Source organism: Sminthopsis crassicaudata, chromosome 1 (genome assembly GCF_048593235.1).
Source record: "Sminthopsis crassicaudata isolate SCR6 chromosome 1, ASM4859323v1, whole genome shotgun sequence".
In the NCBI taxonomy this organism is placed as follows: Eukaryota; Metazoa; Chordata; class Mammalia; order Dasyuromorphia; family Dasyuridae; genus Sminthopsis; species Sminthopsis crassicaudata.
The window spans coordinates 247,819,498-247,842,545 of NC_133617.1; the positions used below are offsets into that span (position 1 = coordinate 247,819,498).

Sequence of the window (23,048 nt, forward strand, 5' to 3'; positions counted from 1 at the left end):
GATGTGGTCCCTGGCCACATGAAGTTTATTAACTAGTAGGGAAATTCAGACATAGATTATAATGTCTGGATTAACTCTTTAGAGGCCTCAGGATCAGTCAGAATCAGAATCAAAGTCCTTGGTCTTTAGGGAGAGAAGTGAAGGAGGCAGGCAAGCTGCTACTTGGCTTTCCAAATATAAATCCTGGACTCTGGAGTCTGGCGCCTCAAGCCTCTCTCCTCCTTGTACTGCAGCCAAGTGACTCTGACCTCTCTCCCTCAGCCCTCTAATCCTTGCTTATGATTACCTCCCTACCACACATTCAGCAAGCACCAATGGTGAGGAGATCTATCACATCACCATCTCATCTAAATATATGTATATAAAACATTATCTCACATAGAATAGGTAATTAGCCTTAAGTGCTCCACTGTCTGATTCAAGTACATCTTTTCAGAGTTTCAACCCTCTACAATAGATAACAATAAATACAGTGTGGTGAGCACCAAGGTACAAAAAAATAAAATAGTAGTCCAGAGAAATGAGAAGTCACTTCCAACAGGGATGGAGAATGGGGAGGAGGTTCAATAAAAGCTTATGGGAACATTTTAATTTTCAAGAGTAGAGAGGAATTCAATAGGTGTTCATTGTGAGAAGGAAATTTTAGGAGAAGGGAAGAGGATGAGCAAAGCTATTGAGGGAAATTGCAAAACCTATTTGGGTAAAATATAAGTTATGTTAGGGCAAAGCTTTAGATAACTTTGAACGTAGATCAGATTGTGATAATCCTTTGTTGCTAAAATAAGGAGTCCAGGCCTTTATTATCATTGATCATAGATACAATGAAGACTGGAAGATGCTTCAGAGGCTATTTTATATAACCTCTCATTTTACAGTTGGGGGAAACTGAGGTCCAGTAAGTTTTGATGGCAATGGTTAGAGTTGTGTTTTTTGGAAAAAGATCCATATGATGGAGTATGAACATAAGCCTTGGTTATTTGCCTCAAAGTTTGTTCTCTTGTTTTAGAACAAAGAGATTGGAGGCTACTACTTTGTGAATTTCTAAAGGTCTGGATTATGAACCTTCAGAAGATCCTAGGGTAAAAACCTGTGATAGAATCTATAGCCAGCCAAGGGGTAGTTAAGATAGGGACTCACTCAGAAGCTTTCTCTGGATATAAATTTGGTGAGGTCAACGTTTATAGAAGTCATATTGTTTGAGTCCACTCTTCCCAAAGTCTGAGGTAGTATAAGAGAGGGTGGGACCCCTAAGTTGTGGGGGAAATATTTGTAATTGTGCTCTTGCTACATCTTCAGAGTAAATATCAATTTGTAAAAAATAATATGGTTAATTAGTTAAATAGAATTATTGCCCTAGTTATTGTTTACTAATAGTATGAGTATGTTTGTGAAACAGAGCTAATTGTTTCATCCAATTTGTACAGTATTTCTCCTAAACCTGATAAAGTTACTCCCCTATTCAATAAGCTCAAGTTAAAATCATTAGAGGAAGACACTTTCAATTGTTATGAGTACCCCAGATGTCTAAGGGGGCGATATAGTCAAATTGCTCTAAGGACACGAGTATCTAACACAAAGTAGGCACTTAATATTTATTAATCAATTAAAAAAAGGAAAAAAAAACTGATGATGCTAATAATGGTAAATAAGTGATTAAGTTATTTAAGAAAGGAAACAGGTAAAATGGGAATAAAAATGACTTCAATACTAATGCTAAATCTATAGACAACTAAATTTATTCAGTAAGTATTTTTAATCAAGTACTAAGTTTACTACTCAGATCTAGGAGCAGCTATTCATCAGAGATTTAGCTATTCGTCAATGAAAATTTTTATCTTTACCTAGGTCTTTGAAGTTGTATTTTGATCCTGAATTTAGTAACCAGAATTTGAAGGGCTGAAAAGATTATTATTGGAAATCATTCAGTTGAACACTTTCATTTTAGAGATGAGGCAAGGTCAGCTAAATGCACCCAACTGCTGAGTCAGGAGGATCTGATTTCAAATCCAGCCTCACTTAACCCTGGTCAAGTCAATCAACCCTAACTACCTAGGGGATAAATGTGGGACAGATGAGGCAAGTTTCACTCTTACAAGAAATTTATCAAAAGGAATGTCAATGTTTTATAGCGGAAAAATCATTATACTTCTTTGAGCCTCAATTTCATTATCTGAAAATAAATATAATAATACTTCCATTACTTTCTCAAGTGGATGTTCTAATGAAGGTAATTTTAAAAATCAAAGAATTAACATAAATGTGATCATTACTAGCAAGTTTTGTAAGCCTATATCCAATAATTTCTTTATATCAAAAATGGGTACTTCCTTGAATTCAGGGTGAAAGAAAGTTACATTGTCCCCTTCTTTGCATTGCCAGCCCTCTTTCCACTCCAATCCATCCCCCTTCCCATATCTGCTAGGGAGTTTCTCCTAAACCTCTTTTCTGATAATGATACTCCCCTATTCAATATATTCTAGTGCCTCTTTATTACAGAAAAAAATATAAATCCTTTTGTTTGGAATTTAAAGGCCTTTTCAATCTTGCCTTATAAAAATATTTTTAGTCTTATTATATATTACCTCCCTTAATTTGTACTTCAGTTCAGCAAAAGTGATCCTTCTTGTGCATCATACATAATGCTCCATCTACCATTTCCATGTTTTCATTATAATGTTATCTTAATCCAATAATTCAAGTATCTGTCATTTCATTTGAGTCTCCATCACTGATGAAGGTTATATCATCCCATCTTAGATTGTTTTAAGATTTTTGTTGCAGGGTAAAAAGAAAATAAAACATCACCTAATGGACTATTAGTTGACAAGACTCTTAGGTGGAAAACATGTTTTTTGTTGCTGTATTCATGATGGAAGCCTTTTTAAGTTGTTTGGATCTATTAAAGCTTCATATCTGCTGGTGTGGTTTTTACCATTGCAAGATTGCCTTTATATCACAATGTCTTTTTAGAGAAAGGCTCTTGAAAGCTCTTTAGTGCTAATTTTACTGAATTAATTGGCAAAATCTGGTGCATTTCTACTATATGCAAGATACTGTACAATTAAGATTTACTAATTCTGAAGGAAAGTGTTAAAATATCTCCTATTAGTTCCTTTTCTAGGAAATGTAAAGTGCTCTAAATCAGAGACCTATTTTTATTGGATACCTTTGTCTAGATAAGGAATATATTTAAATACTGCCATGCAATTTTCTTTTAAAAATTACACATTTACATGATAAAAAAACTTCCAAAGAATTTAATGTAGATATTTATACATATGCTTTTTAAGTAGCAATATGGCAGACAGTTGAATTAGTACATAAAGTTTTATTTAAAGTTTTTCCCTTACAAGCAAGCGTCATTTACACATTCTAATGCTGTACAAAATTTACATTCTCTGTGACTTACTCAGTTATATCACTTTTTTCCTTGGTCATGCCTTCCTGAAAGACAGAAAGTTTTACATACAGTTCTCATAAATGCTAAAATTTATCTCAGTTGAAAAGAAAAATAAGACAAAGAACCAGTCAAAGGACAAGGAACCTTTTGAAAGCCTAAGTTGTACATTTTAGAGGGAACAAGTGTCAGCTCACCATAAAAGACCGAAGCCAACCTTTTTCTCCTCAGAGTATCAGCTGAGGTTCTTATATGGAGTGCTATAACTGGTTACTCTCTCTTTTTCTCTCTCTATATATACTTTCAAGGGAAAAAATGAAAGTTGATTGCACTGGATATTTTTTTTACAAGGGATCCTTTGGATCTGAACATACAAATAAATACAAAAACAATTACGATTGCACTTTACTGTAGGAACAGCTTCAGATTTGAGCACCTTCACTCCGATCTTTCCATGTTCCTCAATAAGAGTCTCATCAAGGCATTCCCACTTGTTGCCTCATACTGCTTTTAAAGAATCCATTTATCAAACAATCCAACCATTCATTATCTTTTTATACCTTTGCTTTACTTTTTACTGGTGTTTTATTAGACTCCTAAAAGCTTGAAAATAAAATTTCTCTTTTTGCCAGCTTTGTCCCTTCTGATTTGACAAATGTAAACTCTCTCACTCCTGCTCCCTCCCCTCAACAATTCCTGCTGTTGCTGCAACTGCCAAGAGAACAATTTAATTTTTTGTCTCTGTGTGTAAGCATTACCAATGAGAGCAATAAAGATGTGCCCAGTTTGGCAAATAATGATGGTAAATCATGTGCTGTCCCGCAGCCAGCTGAGGGAGGGGAGAGGCCCAATGCCTTGTTGAGGATTAAAATAAAATAAAATGGAAGTTGCTGTGATTCTTTTAAGTTATTTAAATTTCATGTTTCTCAGTGACAGAAAAATAAGTGAGATTATACTTTACAGTAAGTATACTAGCTCCTGGTATCTGAGTTGCAAAGGGCAAGCAGGGCTGATTTTCCCATGGGTCAAAATTTGAATCAGATATAAGAGAGTACAGTTCTCAGGAAATTGACTGTAGCAGCAGTCTATACTCAATTCAAATTATTTGACAAATAGCTCTGGATGAGAGCCTCAAAATTAGGAACTTGATCTAGTTTATGACAATGAAGGGCAATAGTCACTGGGTCTCTAACAAAAGTCCCTGCCTTTCTTTGCCATTTCTTTCTCTTTGCTTAGTTTGTTTGTAAGCTGGGAAAACAGGGGTAGATGAAGAGAAGTTAGCTTTGGGTACTTTTTCTAAAATTATTTGGCCTGCAGAGCCTGTGTAATCATCAGAGTTTAGGATAACCATAAAAGATGCCATTTCTGTGATTCTGGGTGAATTTTTGAAGCATTCAGAGAACACAACATCTCCAAAATGTCAACACGAATCACATGCAGGTAGATTACAATGCACAACACTGCTCTTAGATCTCTCTGGGACAGTCTTCAGACATCTATCTTTCTCCTTTTGAAAGTTAAGATCAATGCGAGGAGTTTCCATGAAGTTGGGCCAAGTTAGTGAAAACCAGCCTGAGATGGCAGTCTGTCAACATGGGAGGTGTGGTATGGTCTTTAGCTACTTGCTTCACAAGACTGGTATGTGTCCAAGAATGGGGATTTTTTTTTTTTTATTATTATTATTATTATTTTTTTTTTTTGTAGTTTGCCTTTAAAGCATCAATCTAAACCCAAAGGTGGGTTTTGGTAGTTGTGTCTGTAGAATATAATTTTCCCTACTAAAATATTTGTGTCATCACTTCCCAGAATGTGGTATTTGTTCAATTTAATGTTTCCTGTGTGTTATTTGTTGTAAGGAACACAGGCTGGCAGAATAACTGTAGCACAAGCAGGACCTGCAAGTGGTTCAGCTACATCTCCTTCTAACTCTGTCCAGGTTCCTTTCTCCGGGCAATAGCAAATGGTCGATGACTTGTAGGCTCCCTGGAAAACAATAAGAAGTCTTTACTGAAGCATGGCTGGAGAAAGGCACAAATCCAGGGTTATTTATTTCTGTGAATTCTAGAGAATCTATTCCCCTCTTTCATCCCAAAATACTTATGGAAGGAAGGAATTTTTAGGTCATTTTTATTTAAAGGGAAACTTCCCCCAAAGATATCAAAATCTATTTTGGTGACTGTCACTAAATAAGTGGAAAATCAATTTGATTGTCCCTTAGGAGAAAAAACAACAATTTATTCTTCTCTACCTCTTACAATATGGGTACAATAAATGACTACTGACATGATTTATCTGTTTTGCTGCTCTAGCCTCACATTTACATCTCATAACTTTACATCTCATAAACAGATTATTTTGTGATAATTATCTGTCTACATGTCATAGTCTAAATAATATAGACTATAAGCATCAGGAAGGCAAGAATTGTGTCAGCAAGCTTTAAAAATTTTTCTCAATGTGTTAGTCAAGTATTTATTAAGTTCTTGATATGTGACTGTCATTAAGAACCTTTTGTCCTTATGATGGAGACAATTTATGCATGTGTATATACATATAAGCATACAAATGTGTATATATACACATGCACATGTATATTTGTGTATATTTTATAACATATGCATGTAGATAATACATGTATACATACATATGCATATATTAATATATGTACACTTTGGTGCATATGCACATACACAATGCATCCTCATGTATAATACACATGCACACAAGGCATGTGTATACAAAGACACATGCATGCATATGAGCAAATATGCACACACAAACCTGTTTTGCACATGTGTACAATGCATAGATATGTACATAAAACGTATACGCACAATATATCAATCTATATACACATGTACTTTATATGTAGGGTACAACATAGAAAAACATACATGTGTATGAGTGTACAATACATATATTGCTCTATAGTCACATATATTATATATAACTGTACTATTCATACATATTAATATATATTATGCTTATATAATTGTAATATAATATAATCACATATTAACATGTAATATATAATACAATAGCTATATATGTTCTTTGTTTCTTCACCCTTTCCCACATATACATGACAGTTGTGGAATGAATTCACTGGCAGAAGGTGAAAAACTTCCAATGGAAATTAATGCTTGGAATGAGTCCTCAAGGAAACTAGAGTTTCTAAAGGTAGAGGTAATGAGGAGGTATCTTCCAGGCCTGAGGACAAAGCCAGTGAAAACAAGAGCAGGAGACGGAGGGTTATAAGGTGCCAGTAAGGAGGTCAGTCTGGCTGGGTCTCAGCCTTCTGAAAGAGGAGAGTGGAGCATAGGAGAACTCCATGGGCCTCAGTCCCTATCACAGGGCTCTGCATTATCCCTGGTGTTTTAAGAAAAGCTTGTTTGAATGTCTTATGTCTTTAAACACTTAAATGATTAAATTGACATTTCAATTTTGGATTTTGAATTATCTGAATACTTTGCCTTAGTTCTTTATTTGATTTTGCTCCTATATGTTCTTATTGCCTCAGGGCCTTAACCTGGAAGTTGCTGAGGGAAGGAGGGACTGAGGAGAAGAGGGAGGGACTGAGAGGAAGAGGGAGAGGATAGCTGGAAGGAAAATCATTCCTTCTTTCTTCTGGCCCCCCTCAGTTCTGACTCCCAGTTCTTGGATTTTTTCATATTTGTCTGTTTATAATCTTCCTAAATCTTATCGGAGTGAAATTTTTTTACAGGAAATGAATGAATGAATGAATGAAAATAGAGAGAAAAAACCAAACATCTCCCGATTTTCCTCTAATTCTATTCACGTAGAGTAAAGCAGTCATCTAAGCTAGTAAACAAGATTACTAGTCTTATTTACCTTATCAGCCTTAGTAGTCAGACTAGAAAATTTTCCTTCCTCATCATAAAACCTTCTTGCTTGTTGATAGGATAGAGATGAAAAGTGGGCAATTATTATTAATTTTATTTTTTGCAGTTGGGTTTAAGTGACCTGTCCAGGATCACACAGCTAGTAAGACTTAAGAGTCGAAGGCTACATTTGTACTCATGTCCTCTTGACTTCATAGCAGGTACTCTGTCCACCCTACCATCTAACTGCCTTGAATGGGCAATTATTTAATGAAAACACATTGTCTCTGCCCTGCTGTAAATAACTAATTATATATGCCTCCAGAGTTGGGAATATATAGATATCTACTTATGTGTAAGATTTGTGCATTTGTCTTGGCAGAGCTAATGTAATTTAAAAAAATGGTATACACACGCCACAAAAAAGTTCCTGCTTGGATCATAATCTCCTAATACAAAAAAAGAAGTGAAAATAGAATTTGATACAGTCTAAGAAACAAAAAATAACAACAACTTTGCAAAATGAATTTGTAAATCTAAGTAAAGCAACCTAAAAAATCAATAAAGGCACAAGAGATTTTAGGCAAGAATGTCAACATCTGGGGGAGCAAGCAGAAGAAAAACACTTCTATTTCTGTCTGTAGGGGAGAATAATGGCAAGAAGAAGATACATACCATACTCCAGCTGTAGCCTCCTACAAGATAAATGCTGTCATCAAGGACGGCACAACCAGGGCCACTTCGGCCTTCCAAAATGGGAGTCTGTAGAATATTCCACTGGTCACCCTTGGGATCGTAGCATTCCACTAGCATGACATCAAGGTGGGAGAAACCTGAGTGGCATAATGGGAACCAATTTTAAATTCCAGTCTCTCTTACAAATAAAAAAATTTTTAATGCTCTTCTGTTTTTTATACCATAGTTATTTTCTGATATTATTTCTCCTTGTAATAAAGCAAAACAATTAAGCAAAAGCAAAATGACAAGATGACTTAATTTGCTAGCATAAAGAATATTCTATTCTCATGGACCCTCACCTTTATACTGAGCAAGGGAAGTGTATTTTCTCATGGTTCTTTGAAATTAAGATTGGCAACTAAAATTAATCTGAATTTGCTTACCTTTTAATGCTTTTTCTGTTTTGTTTTGTTTACATAATTGGAGTCTTTGCATAAAAATTGGTATATTTTGTTTTATCCTGGCAAGACTGAGTCTGCTTATTTTACTTAGGCTGAAAGTGCAGAAACAAGCTTGATTTTATTATTGATGGGCACAAGAGCTCTGACAAATTTTGTTTTTGATCTGGCTGGCTTGCTTCACTTTTGGCCCCTCCCCCACCTCCTAAGGTTCTCCATATTGGCAATGGACTTAGATTGCTGCAGCTCAGAACTAACCCTGTATCAGTTTACACAATTGTACTCCTTTAAAAAAAAATTCTTCAATTTTTTCTTATGGAACAATCCCATTCTATTACATTTATATACTGCAATTTGTTTGATGGGGACCCGTTTTAAATTTTTTCTTACTGTAGAAAGAGATGCTATAATTATTATAATAAAAATGGAACCTTTATTTCTTTGATTTGTTTGAGATATATGCCAAAAGTGGGAATGATGGATTAAAAGATATGAACATTTTAGTGAATTTTCTCATTTAATTACAATTTCTTTCTCAGAACAGCAGGGCTTATTTGTCTAGTAAACAGTTAATAATGTTCTTGTTTTCCCACAACCCTTGCAATTTCCATCTTTTATTATTTTTCCCTTTTTGATGGGTGTGAAGTATTAAATGTAAGAACTGTTTTTCATTTCAACATCATTAGCAAGTTTGATCATTTTTCCATATGGTTATTGAAAGCTTGCACTTCTTTTAAAAATTATTTCTTCACATCCTTTCACCACTTGCATCTTGCTAAAGAAAAGCCAGAAATTGTTTTTTGAAAAGAATGCTGACCCAATCTCATACTCATCTGGCATATAGAAGAGTTGTAGTCAAGAAAGATTATATAGAACAATACAAGAAGCTGTTAGAATGAATGGAAAACTGAGGAACAATCCCATTCCTTTGTAAGAATAGGCCTAATGATTAATAGAATTTGAAAGTGAAGAACTGTACATGTGAATCACAAAACTCTTTATATAAACAATTACAAATACTTAAGTCACTAAAGGGAAGAATGATTCCTGGGGAAGAGTCAGCCCTTCATTTTGATATTAAAAAAAACCCAAATACACATCTATAATCAAAGATGATTTTCTAGTTATTATACTCACATTTTGTGATGTGATAGATTAGGACCTCCATTCAAATTCTACTTTTATGAGACATTATGTTGTAGAGGTAATGCTGAGTTCTTAGAAATGCTGCTAATGGAGTAAATGAAGGATATTCTACCAGGCTTTGAATATGGCTTGGGTAATGTATCTGTTTTCCAAAATTCAACTTAATTAGTTTGGTATAGCTCATATTCATAAAATTGATCACCAAGTAAAGAATTTTTTTTTCAGTTATAGAAATCCATGAAATTGCCTATTAAGGCATGATGGGACTATGATCCCACAACAAAGAAATAGGAGATATGGCCATGGTAGAAAACCATGTTTAGAGCTCTAGAGTTATAAATTGCTATCAGAGTTCTAAGGCCATAAAGAATGCTTAGCACAGTGCCTGGCATCTATTAAACACTTAATTAATGTTTATTGATTGATTGAAATGAATCTATAGATTTGGAAAGCATTTCAGGAGGGACTACAGAAATATTTTCAAAATGTATCAAAAGCCTTTCTAATAAAATATAGCATATACACAACAAAGTTGGATGAGATAAGGTACCAAAGAGGATACAATGCCATAAATAGGTATTCTACTCTTAGGTACAAGAGGATCAAAGTTAAAAATCAATTCATTCTCTCTACCTCCCTTTTCCCTCCATTCTTAAAGTTAGCTTCTATATCCAGACTAAAGTTCAGTATTTTCCAAACACTTTGTGTTCAGATGATCAAAGTTGAATTCTAACTTTGTTGGAATATTGTTCCACATGTCCATAATTGACTGATATAACATGGGATTCTAAGTGACAGAGAAAGCCTATAGGGACTGGTGACTGCTTGTGCCTTCTATGGCTCATTTTCTGATGATTGGTCAAATGTGAGAATTTTTACTAACATTTCTTGGAGAATTGTGGGAAAGGAGGCTCTTATTCAAATTATGGCATTTCCTACAAGCTGGCTCCTAGACTCTGTTAGGAGTTTCTATTTGTCAAGATAGAAAGTCAATAACTTCTGGTGAATGATGAATTTTCAATATTTTAAAAAAGATATGGGCATATGATTTCATTGGCATAGGGAATTCCTGACAAGAAAGTTACCAGTAGATAGCAACTATTATACAACTGATAGCCTTAGTGATCCCTGGAGATACTAAGAGGTTAAAGGACTTAACAGATGAGACTTGAACACCAATCTTCTCAATTCTGAGATTGGCTCTCTATCCATGACCACAGATAGCTTCATTGTCATGTAGCAGATTGAAATTTTTGAGAACAGCGAATGAAAGTTAAGGCTATTTATTATTTGCCATTTACATCAAATATGACAAATAAAATAGAAATATGTTTGCTTCCCCAACATGACTGAGCAAAAAACCTCAAAAGAATTTTATAAACTTAATGCTCATTCTCAAAGATGTGGAACCAGGATATTTTTGGTCACTTCCTTTTTATACAAAATGATCTGGACAGAAAGATTTGTTCGTAGCAATAGCAATTATATATATATATCTATATATTTGTATATGTTGATCTATATTAATACATTCAATATTGTTAGATATGTATTATATAATTATATAATTTACACATAATTATATATTATGTAATTATGTATAAGATACATGTAATTTATATTATGTGAATATATAATTATATAACACATGATTATAAATATGAAATTAGATATACATGCATGGGAATATATACACATATGTATGTGTGTATGCATAAAATATACACAAACACACATACAGTTAGGCTTATTGGACAGAAGAAGACATTGGAGTCAGGAAGCTGTGGCTTCAAGTGCATTATCTGACACATATTGGTTGGGTGGCCCTTGGTAGGTTTCCAACTTCTTAGTTCTCTAAGCAATTTTCTTAGTTAAATTTATACTATGAAAAAAAGCAAAGATTTGGTAGTCTCTAAAATAAGCCTGAGAATCACAGAGCATAATATGGTCAACAATATTTAGAAAAAGATTGTAATTTTTACCACCCAAATTGTAATAGAACTATTTTAAAAAATCTGAACCAGGAGTTAGTTTCTCTGTGAAACTGACTAAAGTTCCTCTAGACTACATTTCCTAAAAAAACAATTTATAGAAGAAAAAACATCACTAAGGAATAATTTATTCCATTGATTTCAGGGTTACAAGAAATTGTTCTTGCTCTTGAGTATGAAGACACCCATTTTATTACCTTTGGACTTCATTATTCATTTCTTTAATGTGTGCAGAATTATCCTAAATTTAAAATAATCCTGTCTGCATAAAAGACCCAATAAAGGCCTGCTCAAGGGTACTGCTAATTTGCACAAAGCAGATTTTATTTGGTCAACATGTTTTTTACTTGGTTGACTATGATTAGCTAATAAGCATCCCCTTAGCAAGAAGTATGACCTCAAATATTATTGTGATTAAAAATATGACCTTTCAAATGGTTTCCTCCAATTGCATATAGCCGATCATTCATTACAGCCAAAGTGTGGATTGCTCGTTTTGTGTTCATATCTTGTTTTCGGGCCCAGACATCCATAACAGGGTCATAGCAATACAGCCATGGGACGTACTCTCCATTGTGAACACCCCCTGTGAAATAAACAGACGTGAAAATGAGGAGCGTGGCTGGTAGACATTGTTACTAATAGAAATTGGATCAGGGACTTGCCTGAAATGTATATTTTCCCATTGTGCACGGCTCCTGCATGAGCTGCCAGAGGTTGGGGTAACGAGGAAACATACCGCCACTCATTGGTTTCTAAGTTATAGCATTCCACACTGGACAAGTATCCGGTTTCATTCCGCCCACCAATAACATATAAGTGTTTATCCAGGCGACATGCATAGAAACTGGCTCTCCTGTGGGAAAAGCAACAACCCACAGAAAATTAATAGTGCAATGGAGAAATCTTATTTGAAAAATTACATGGACCCAGTCAGCTAAGTCAGTGAAGGAAGTCCCCTCAGAGAGGGTCCCAAACTTTTGAAGACTATACATATGTACACATATAAAACACACACAAATTTATAGCCATCATGTTTATATTATAAATGTAATTTAAAATTCTTAATTTTAATTGTCACCATCTAAAGGGAAGGAGAATGGTGTAAGAGATAGAAAACTATTCTTAGAAGTAGCAAGTCCTGGGTTCAAATCTGTCCTTTCACACAGCCTGGCTATGTGACTCTTTCTAAGTTATACACACACACACACACACACACACACACACACACACACATATATAAATGCCACTCATTGTTCTAAGCCTTTCTAAGCTCATTATTCCTTCTACCCACCTATCCAGGAGCCTCCTACAGAAAATACATTTTATAAACTCTGTATATAATCATGCCTGTAGTCATTTACATGCATTTTCTTCATTAGAATATGATCATCTTGAGGGCAGAGCATGCTTTTCTCTTTCTTTTGACATAACTCTCTCTTTTAACACTGACTAGTTCTAAGTTTCAGAGAAAGGTGCTGACTTGCATTGGTAAAAGGAGTTTTCTCACTCAGAAGTTCCCTTTACCAATGAAATCCCCACAAATCCAATTTCTATCTCTGTTCATCTAAAGAGAAATCTACATGCTAGTGATTTCAGATATTTTTATGCTCTGGATGGAGAAAAAGGTGTTCATTAATGTTTGGAGCATTTGGTACCTTGCATGAATTTCAGAGCTCAGGAAGACAAAGTGAAAAATGAGGCAGATAATGTAACAATAATAAATTATCTTGACATTCACTTTCTTTATGGTCCTTCAAGGGTCATTGTTCCCAATTTACCAGGAGAACCACATCATCAAAATTTTTCTTCAATTATTATTTTCATATTTTTTTCCCTGTGCAGTATTACAAATAGAACAACTTCCCTCATATTCTTCTCTTAAGGGAACCCAATGTTTTAAATCTTGCCTCTTTGCTCCAAAGGCATTTCATCTACAGACCAATTTTCACAAGTGACTCAGGACTAACATCAGGGTCTCTTCTCAAGATCTGGTGTTAACTAGACTTACTGCCTTATGTTTTCAAAGGCAAGGTGATTAGTTTTCTGGATGATATCAAGACAGTTTAAATAATTCTCTTTTCATCAACTTCTTTTTCTTTTATAATGGGGCTTCTGACTCAACATTATCTACAGACTATTGTGGGACATCCCTCTTGCCTTAGGATGACATTTACTCCTGAAATTAAAGTAATTAAAGTGTATGTATGCGTGTGTGTGTGTGTGTGTGTGTGTGTGTGTGTATGTAAAACCCTCAGACTTACTGAGACTATCTGACCTTGAGCTTGCCAACTAAATTTAAGATTGTATGTGGGCTACTGATATGGCAGAAATAGCAGCAGCCAGTGAACTACCTTCTGTCCCAGAACAATAAATTCACAGGAAACGGAGAACAGGACCAGCTTGAATAGGAACCTTATGTTTCTAAGATGTAAATATATGTTTCTAAGATAGAAGATGGATCTTTTGAACCATCTCTGATTTCTAGCACATAGCCTGTCCCTCTTGGGAGCCTCTGGATTTAGGAGTGAGTAAGATGTAACTCAGGATACAAAGAGGATATGTTGAATCTGTAACTGTTTTTACACTTTAGCTGTCTGGCATGGAAATGGGCGGCCTTATGTTAAGAGAGAAGAAAAATGTAAAAACAAAATAAAATCAGTGAAAGTCAGCAAACAAATATCATGATACAATAGTTTTTAAAAGGTCAATGTTATAATTGTCTGTTCTAATGAAGGCATAGAATTCTGGCCTCAGAAGATGATATTCCCGTTGTATTCCCTCCTAGTCAGGTGCCAATTAGAGTATTATGCCAAGTACTGGGCCTTAAATAAAGGAAAGTTACTCATAAGCTGTGTAATGTCCAGAGAAGGGCAAGTAGAGTGCTGAAGATCCTCCAGATCACATCCTATGAGGATAGGTTGAAGGAATTGAGAATTATTAGCTGGAGGAGAGAAGGCATGGGGATGAAACATATTTTCAAACTGTTTTCAAGTATGTGAAAGATTGTCACATAGAAAAGATATTGACTTTTCTTGTCCTCAAGTTGTGGAATGAGGAAAAATGGGCAGAATGTGGAGATTTAGGTCAAATGTAAGAAGAAAACTCCTGAATTAGGGTACTTTCATTGACTCTCCTCTGTTCCTGGAACGGTGTCCCTCCGCATCATTGTCTACTGATTCCTTCAAGTCCCACCTTTCTTAAAATCTTACATTCTAAGGAAACCTTTCCTTAATTCTCTTAATTCTAGCACTTTCCCTCTTCTGACTTCCTTCCCAATTTATCCTGTAGGTAGCTTGTTTGAACATAGTTGCTTACTAGTTGTTTCCTCCTTTAGATAGTAAGTTCCTGAATAGCAGGGATTACCCATTGCTTTTCTTTGTATTCTGGACACTTAGGACAGTACCTGGCATATAGTAGATGCTTAATAAATAAAATCAAATAAATAGTCATTTAAAGCTATATAAAATCTCTTTCAACTATTGAGCTATGATTCTATATATAATAAAATGGATATTTCAAGAGGTAAAATGTTTCCCCTTCAGAAAGGCCCCTAAACAAAGATTGGGTGATAGGTATGTTGAAGAAGGGATTTTTGGTTTATCATGGTTTGACCAGGTAGCTGCTGAGGGTCATTCTCATTCTGAGATTATATAATTTTGTAATTATGTTATATATCAGTAGAGGGAGAGTTCATTCTTTTTTTTTTTTTTTTTTTTCTGGTCTCCTTTCAAAGTTTTTCTCTCATGTTCAGTCTTTTTATTTATTTTTCACAATTGATAAAAACACATTTTTGGCACTTCAAAAGTTTACTAAATTTTCACAATGCACATATAAGGTCGTTTTGCAAGTCTGAGTATTGCTATGGAAACAGATTTCCCAGGATTCTAGTCTCTTGAGTATAAGACTTATATGTTTTCTAATATATCATATTTCCTCTCTTCTTAGAAGGAGCACAGGCTAAGCTAGCTTTCAGTTGCTGACTATCTCATGTGGGACAAGTGAAGGAAATATTGCCTCAAAGTATAACTGCTGTACTATCTATGAAAGAGCTAACCTTCTTTTAACATGAAGTTTTATTATTGTTCAGTAGTTTTCAGTCATGTCCAACTCTTTGTGACTCCATTTGAGGTTTTCTTGGCAAAAATATTGAAGTGGCTTACCATTTCTTTCTCCAGCTTATTTTACAGATAAGGAAACTTAGATAAACAGCGTTAAGTGATTTGATCAGGGTCACATGGCTAGTTGTGTCTGAGGTTGAATTTGAACCCAAGAAGATGAGTCTTACTGATTCCAGACCTCGTACTTTAACTACTATGCATCTAGCTGTCTATGGTTGTTGACTTATTTTCCATGATTCAGGCTTTAACCTTAAATCAGTTTTCTCATTTGGAATGTGAGGGAAGAAGGGAGCTGAATAATGTCTGAGCTTCCTTCTACATCTGTGTTGTATAACAACTCAACCACCTCTTCCAAATAAGTCTTCCAACATGAATTTTTTGTTACTAACTCAGACCTACTGTTTTTTTTTGTACTTTGGCTTTGAATAAATTGATTACTGCTTAATATTTATCTAAGGGTACAAGACACTTTTAAAGCCTAATTTCTTAAGAGGTATGATGATAGACATCATCAATTCAAAGCTCCAGTCAGAGTAGAAATACCAGCATCAACATCTTTCCCCTTTGAAGATGGAGATTGTTTTTTAAGAACACTTATCTGACAAAGAAAACTTCATTTCTCAAGGGAGTAAAGTCTTTGCAGGTTAAGTTTGAGGAATTATTATGTCTTTTTTAAATACTTCCACATAAAAGTGAATTTAAATATCTATGAAGTCAAATGAATGGTGACACTGTTTAGTAATTTATAAACAATCACAGCTTCAGAAGGACATCAAGTAAAATAAAAGCCCTACTCATTTTTACACATTCTCTTAAGGAAAGAAATCACAGAAAATAAGTCTAGCTTGCAAGAAAAAAAAATTTGAGCAATGATAGTACCAAGGACAGGAATCTTGCCCTACTGCTATACTAAATAAAAACTTCCCTCCCTCAATTAATGACCGTTTCACCACCTAACACTTTAAGGTTTAATTCTCTACTATATGGTAGCTATACTGTCTTAACACATCTGCATGAAAAGCAAAAAAACAATATCATTGAGTCATCCAGCTGTATTACATGGGTACACATTCAAATGTTTATAGAGAACATTCAGACTAATTGAATTTTTACTTTTCTTCTAGATATTTTACCATCTTATTTAGAAAGCCTTATTCCTTAAAAAAAAAAAAAAAGAAAAAAAAAGGACAATTATATTCTGATTGGAACAATGCATTTCTTATTCATTACTTACATGAAAATTTTAGGGGTTAATTTCTCATGGAGGGAGGTGGCTAATTCAGGGAATGTTGATTTGAGTTCTAGACTTTTGCTAACTATTTGTATGACCTTGAATGAGTTGGCCTGGCTAACCTCTTAGGTCATTTTCAGCTTTAAATCATCTGTACTAACTATTGGGTCATTATTTTCTCAATATAGTAATCATTTATAGGTATTTTCCTGTCATTCGGGAATTGGTATGTATGAGTATGTGGGAGGAAGGGTCTTTAATTTCTTTAAAAAACATGGTACTTGGCTGCATTCTCATGTGATAGAATGCAAAGTTTTTCAAGGCAGGATCTATTTTACTTAGGTCTTTGTATTTCTAACTTCTTGCAAAAGACCTGGCATACTGTAGGTAATTAAAAAAAAAAAAATACCTGCTGACTGACTCATTCATTGATTAATAATGATGACAATGATTTAAAAAATAATTCCTATTAACTACAATATGGCATTTTTATTCATGCATTTTATTCTGAAGAAGTTTAATTCCAAATTTTGGATCTATTTTTTCCATGTAAGAGGAAGCAGTTATTTTGCAGTTTTTTCTTGATTTCTTGTTCTACTGTTAGCAGTTCATATCCTAACTAAAATAGGAACTTCACAAAGCTTAGTGCTGTCTCTGTTCAAGGATGATTTGTGAATATATGAAAAAGTCAGTACTCTAAAACTAAAAATAGACCTTTCTCTCTTCTGTACCCTAGACAACTGTTTTTCTTAAAGAGTACATATCACATTCTCATAATTTGACTTTTTGTATACAACTTATTTACCCTGCAAGATTGGAAAATTCTCATTTATCTTTGTATCTTCTATATAATACTTATTAGGTATTCATGAAAAATTGCTGAATCTGTGCTGTAAAAAAGCCAGAAGGAAGAGCATAGGTCAAGAAAAAGGCAAAAGTAAGGAAAAGAAGAATTTTTTGTTAGAATAAAACTACATAAATATTATACCAAATAAAGCAGGTTGAAAAATCAGGTGAGTTCTGGGAGTCACACAGCAAATGAGAAGCCAAGCCAGGACCATAATTGAGGTAAGTTAATTTGAGTATATTTTCTTTTACTCCATATCGGGCTATAATTAATTGAAGGACATATAACCTGGAAGATAACTGGTTTTCCCAACTAAGATACAGTATTTAAATAAAATCAGCATGTAATTCTTAAGTGCTTATTATTTGCCAAATTATGCTAGGTGTTGAAGATGCAAAGACAAAAAGGAAAATTATTTGTTCTCAAGGAGCATGTATTTAGTCTTTCTCTGTGAAAATTGGTATTTCTTTTTTTTTTTTACTCTTTATAAACTTTCCTTGGAGAAATATTTTAACCAGCATTTGCTACAGCTTTTCCTTCTCATGTTAATTATTTATGAAACTAAAATATTGATCTATAACCAAAAACACAAAGCTTAGAATATTCATTGGTCACACATTTCTTAAGTATATACTACATGTAGAGCCTCGAGGAAGAAATAGTAAGCCACTCCAATATCTTTGCAAAGAATACCTCAAATGAGGCCACAAAGAGTTAGATACAATTGAAAAATCACTCAAAATGTATACAGCACATTACATTTCTTCATGATACTAACTTACATCAATAATACCATTGCAAGCCTTTGAAAGTATCCATTTGCTTGTTTCTGATTTCTTTAAAAAGCAACAATTTCGTGTGTGTGTGTGTGTGTTTGTGCATATCTACATGGAATAACAGCTGGAGGTTCTCCCAGAATGGCTAAAATCTATTAAACTAACAAAAAAAGTAGATATTGTAATTTTTAAACCAGATATTTTATTGAATTCTGAAGTATATTTCCCTTTAATAGATGTGAGAATTTTTTTTTCTTTTGTTCTCACCTATGAAGAATGCCTACATTTCTATCCTTGTACAAAAAAAAAGAGCTTTTCAGAATTTGCTCTTTTAAGTTAATATTTTCTTAATCTTTACATGTATTCCTAACTTCATCCACAGAGTGTCACTGTTAAGAGTGAAATGAAAAAAAAAAAAAAGTCAGATTTTTTTTTTTTACTTGCCAAGACTGCTTAATTTTACATAGAAATTCCAATATAAAAGGTTATGAGTCACTCTAAATAGAATTTTGGATACCCCAAAGTGAAAATGTTCATGAATTACACTAAAGAAATACCAGCTTAGTCAGTGAGCAATTATTAAGTACTCACTATGTGGCAGGCACTGGAATTACAAAGAAAGAAAAAATACAGTTCCTCTTTTCAAGAAAATTCAACATGTATAAATGGATAGACTTTATACATGTTGAACTTTAATAGTTCATGACTATTAATTTGCTCTAATTCCAATATATAAGATTTTACCTTGTGAATATATTTTTTTGCAAAACTGGAAAAAGACTTCACTGGCTTAGATTATTTCACTGCTTTTAAGAAAAGAAAAAAAGCTCAGAAGACACCCAACAAATTCTATATGCAATGAGAACATGTTGGTTTATGATTGTTTATCATACTCCTAGTTTGAAGCAATGTTTGATATTTCTGAAAGAAGTTTTTGAAAAAAAAAATCACAACATAATCTAGTAAACATGGTTGAGTATAGTGTAGTACGGCCTATGGGATGAGGAGAATTTCTTTCTGGCCTCTCGAGGTAAGATGATCAGTTTATTTATGCCTCCAAAGCATGAGTCTGGATTACCCAAATCATTATCCCAGTTTGAAGAAAAACCATTGTTATAAACTGATCATAAAATTGCCTATCTCTTCTCTTTTTAAAAGGAAGCTATCATACTAAAAATTGGGTTTTTTTTTTTAACCTATGATGCTCCCTCCTACCTTCTGTCCCTTTATCTCTCCTTCTGTCTTCCTTCCTTTCCTTTTTCCTTCCTTCTTCCTCTCTTTTCTTTCTTTTCTTCCTTTCCTCCTTCCTCTCTCTTTTCCTTTCTCATACGCTGATTAATCCATAGTGATTACTGATCTTGTTTGTTATTTTGAGTGGAAGTGTTTTGATGACAGCAAAATTTCATTTTACTGTCTGAGTAAAGTGAGCCATAGGAGATTTGAATCTTGAAGACTGGCTGGGCTTCTGTGAGATCTGCCTTTTCCCACTCAGTACTATATGAAGCTCTTTATTTGGTCTATCGAGTTGATTGTTCTGAATTAAAAAAAAAAATTCTCTTAGTAGGGACCTGACATGATAGACCATAATGACTCAGAAAGAAACGTTAAACAGTCCATCCTGTCATCGGTGGCTGCCGGGTGCCGGCAGACCATAGCAGCTCCTTTTATCAGGTCAATGATCTGCTAAAAATTGTCTAAGTAGGACCCTGCCATGATAGGCCATAATGCCTCAGAGGAAGTCATTATGGACTATCAAGTAAACAATACACATTTTTAAAAAAAATTACTAATTAGGTTTTGCAGCAATACTTCCCATCCTTAGGGGCTCTACAGTGAGATAATTGACCGCGACGTGAGTTATGCATCCCAAGCTGAAGGCATGAAGGTTAATTATCTTGGTCTAAAGCCCCCAGCAAAGGGGACTATTGTGATGAGAAGATGACATTTCGAAATAGATTAAATTTCTTTTATTTTCTTTGTATTTTTTAAAATCTTATTTTAAATAGTTGTGATTATAAGACAGAATGAGAGAGTAATATTAATGGTGAGTATAAAGCCCATGGAGAAGGCCATATAGCATATACTGAGGAAAGACCTTAGGGATCTTCCAGTTCATGTGAGTAGCACCTAAGAAAGCTACAATGATTTAAAATAATGCTTTGAAGAATGTCTGAATTAGATATTATATTTAAAAGACCTATGAGGCTCATAATACCTTGGATCTCATCATTTCTCAAGACTATATTCTCCCTGACCTGGAAGTAACTTTTGACTAAATTATACAGAGTAAGGATTTAAGAATTGGGATTTCTTTATGGTCTCAATTCATACCATCATGCTCTATTAATGCATATTTTGGAATCAAGAGTATTATTGCGAGATTTCTCTTTAATTTGCAATTCATCTTTGACACAGCTTATTGACATAGTAGAGGTTATCTAAGAAGGAAATATTTTCTTAAAAAATATTGTTGGAGAACAAAGGATTATGAAGGAAAGAAAAAGACAAAAAAAGGATGCAGAAACTTTCCTGAATTTCCCTCTAGAGGAAAAAAAGTTGTAGTTAATGTTTGCTTAAGTAGAGCCATCTGTCACTTTGGATAGAAACAATGGTGCCTCAAATTCCAGCATGTGAATATGCATGTATGAACAAAATGGTTTCATTCTATTTAATTCATGGATAACTGACAGAAGTAGGTTTTTGCTGGAGTTGGGCTCAAGGGGAAAAACGGGAAACTTCTTTTGGGATGATGAAATCTTAATGTTGTGATCATCATCACACTTTAGAGTTGTTCCAATTCAGACTGACTTAAGCATTTCATGACAAATAAAAGATTTATCATAGAACACTGTGCTAAAGATCTTTAAATATTATGATCATTCTTATGGTTATGATTTTGAAAGCTACTGTCATTATCCTAGTCTTTTTCAGGTCCTTACTTAGGAAGCTAAGATTAGGTCAGGTTTAGGAGGAAGCCATGGAATTTCAGCAAAGGAAGAAAGCAATATGTTTTCATAAAAAAGCAAGTGTATACTTTACATTTGAAACTTTGTTCCTTTCTGACTTTAGGATCCGAGTTGTAAAAGGTGGACTTGGGAAAGTGAATATATAAGGCAGCTGTTTAATATGTAAAATTAAAACAATAGTAACATCATTTCTCTGGGTTTCATGACAGGATAGATTATAATTTTAAAGTAGAAGGGTGAACAAAAACTGACAGCTGCAATGTGTAAGCTCCTTGAGAGTTTTGGTATTGATTCTGCATCCTCAACATCTACCACAGCGCCTTCCACATAGTATTTATTGTTAAGTCACTTCAGTCATGGCTGACTCTTTGTTTTTATTTTTGTTTGTTTGTTTTTTGGCAAAGATATTGGAATGGTTTGCTATTTCCTCCTTTAGCTCATTTTACAGATAAGGAAACTGAAGCAAACAGAGTTAAGTGACTGGCCCAGAATTACCCATCTAGTAAGTGTCAGAGACCAGACTTGAACTCAGGTCCTCTTCTTCCTAGAGCCAATGCTCTATCCACTGGGCCACCTAGCCACCCCTCGTTACTTTATTTTTGAAAATCACAAATTGGGAATATTGTTTGTAGGACAGCCAGAGAAAATACAGACAACACAGAAAATACTCTTACCTTTCTTGCATGGGTGGGAGCTGGATCCAGCTGTTAAATCTGGGGTCGTATCGGCTGACAAAGTTTGTACTGTGTTTTCCTGTAAAAATACATTCATGTGGCACTTAAGACACAGTACACTTAGATGAAAATGACTGTATTATACAACTCAACTGCTTTTATAAAAAGGGATATTGTTCATCAGAGAAGCAAGAAGAGGGACGTGTTCAACAAAAGAATTGCATTCAATAATGCTTGAAGTTAATGACACTCAAAACAAGTGTAAAACATGCAGTGTCTATATTTTGGCACTCCATTTTGGAAATGTTAATTAAATTAAAGTGGTTAGGAGGTGTTAGGCATTTTTTGGTCCGCATGTCACACTGCTTACTTTGGTGGTACAGTAGATGGAGTGTTGGGCTTAGAGGCAGGAAATTTTGGATTTGATTTCTGTTTCAGACACTTACTATCTATGTGCCTCTGGTCAAATCACTTAATTTTCTATCTACCTCATTTTTCTCAATTGTAAAATAAAAATAATAATAGCCCCTACTTCCCAAGTTGTTATGAAAATTCAGGTAGATAATATTTGTAAAGCACTTAGAATGGAACCTGGAACATAGTAGGTCTTAATAAATGCTTTTTTCCTTCTCTCCTTTTCTTATTGAATATAATATCTTTGTCTATAAAATTTTATTGTGTGTCCTTCATTCTCAAAGAGGACCATGATATCTGAGAGGTGATGTCATAATATGCAAGTGAATTAGATTTGAGGGAGAGTTGTACAAGGTCACCTGCTTCACTTTCCCCTCCAGAGCTATCTGGGTCCAGTGGCAAGATAGACTTAGAAATAAAAGAGACTTTGGAACTTGGTGACCCTGTAGATGGAGCATTGGGCCAGCTCCATCTTATAGTTTTGTGATCCTGATCAAGTCACTTAAC

General features: G+C 34.3%; 1 protein-coding gene across 5 annotated transcripts in view; it reads right to left on the reverse strand.

The window, feature by feature from the left end:
• Nucleotides 1-3,311: 3,311 nt before the first annotated feature.
• The window catches only part of KLHL14 (kelch like family member 14), a 177,677-nt gene continuing 157,940 nt past the window's right edge, over nucleotides 3,312-23,048 (reverse strand). For all 5 annotated transcript variants that reach the window (XM_074277491.1, XM_074277476.1, XM_074277496.1 and 2 more), the window contains 5 exons: nucleotides 22,128-22,206; nucleotides 12,178-12,368; nucleotides 11,940-12,098; nucleotides 7,915-8,072; nucleotides 3,312-5,380 (listed from right to left, as the gene is read on the reverse strand). In XM_074277491.1, coding sequence (XP_074133592.1) covers nucleotides 5,240-5,380; nucleotides 7,915-8,072; nucleotides 11,940-12,098; nucleotides 12,178-12,368; nucleotides 22,128-22,206 — 728 coding nt within the window. In that variant the 3' untranslated portion in view covers nucleotides 3,312-5,239. The remainder of the gene's footprint in view (nucleotides 5,381-7,914; nucleotides 8,073-11,939; nucleotides 12,099-12,177; nucleotides 12,369-22,127; nucleotides 22,207-23,048) is intronic.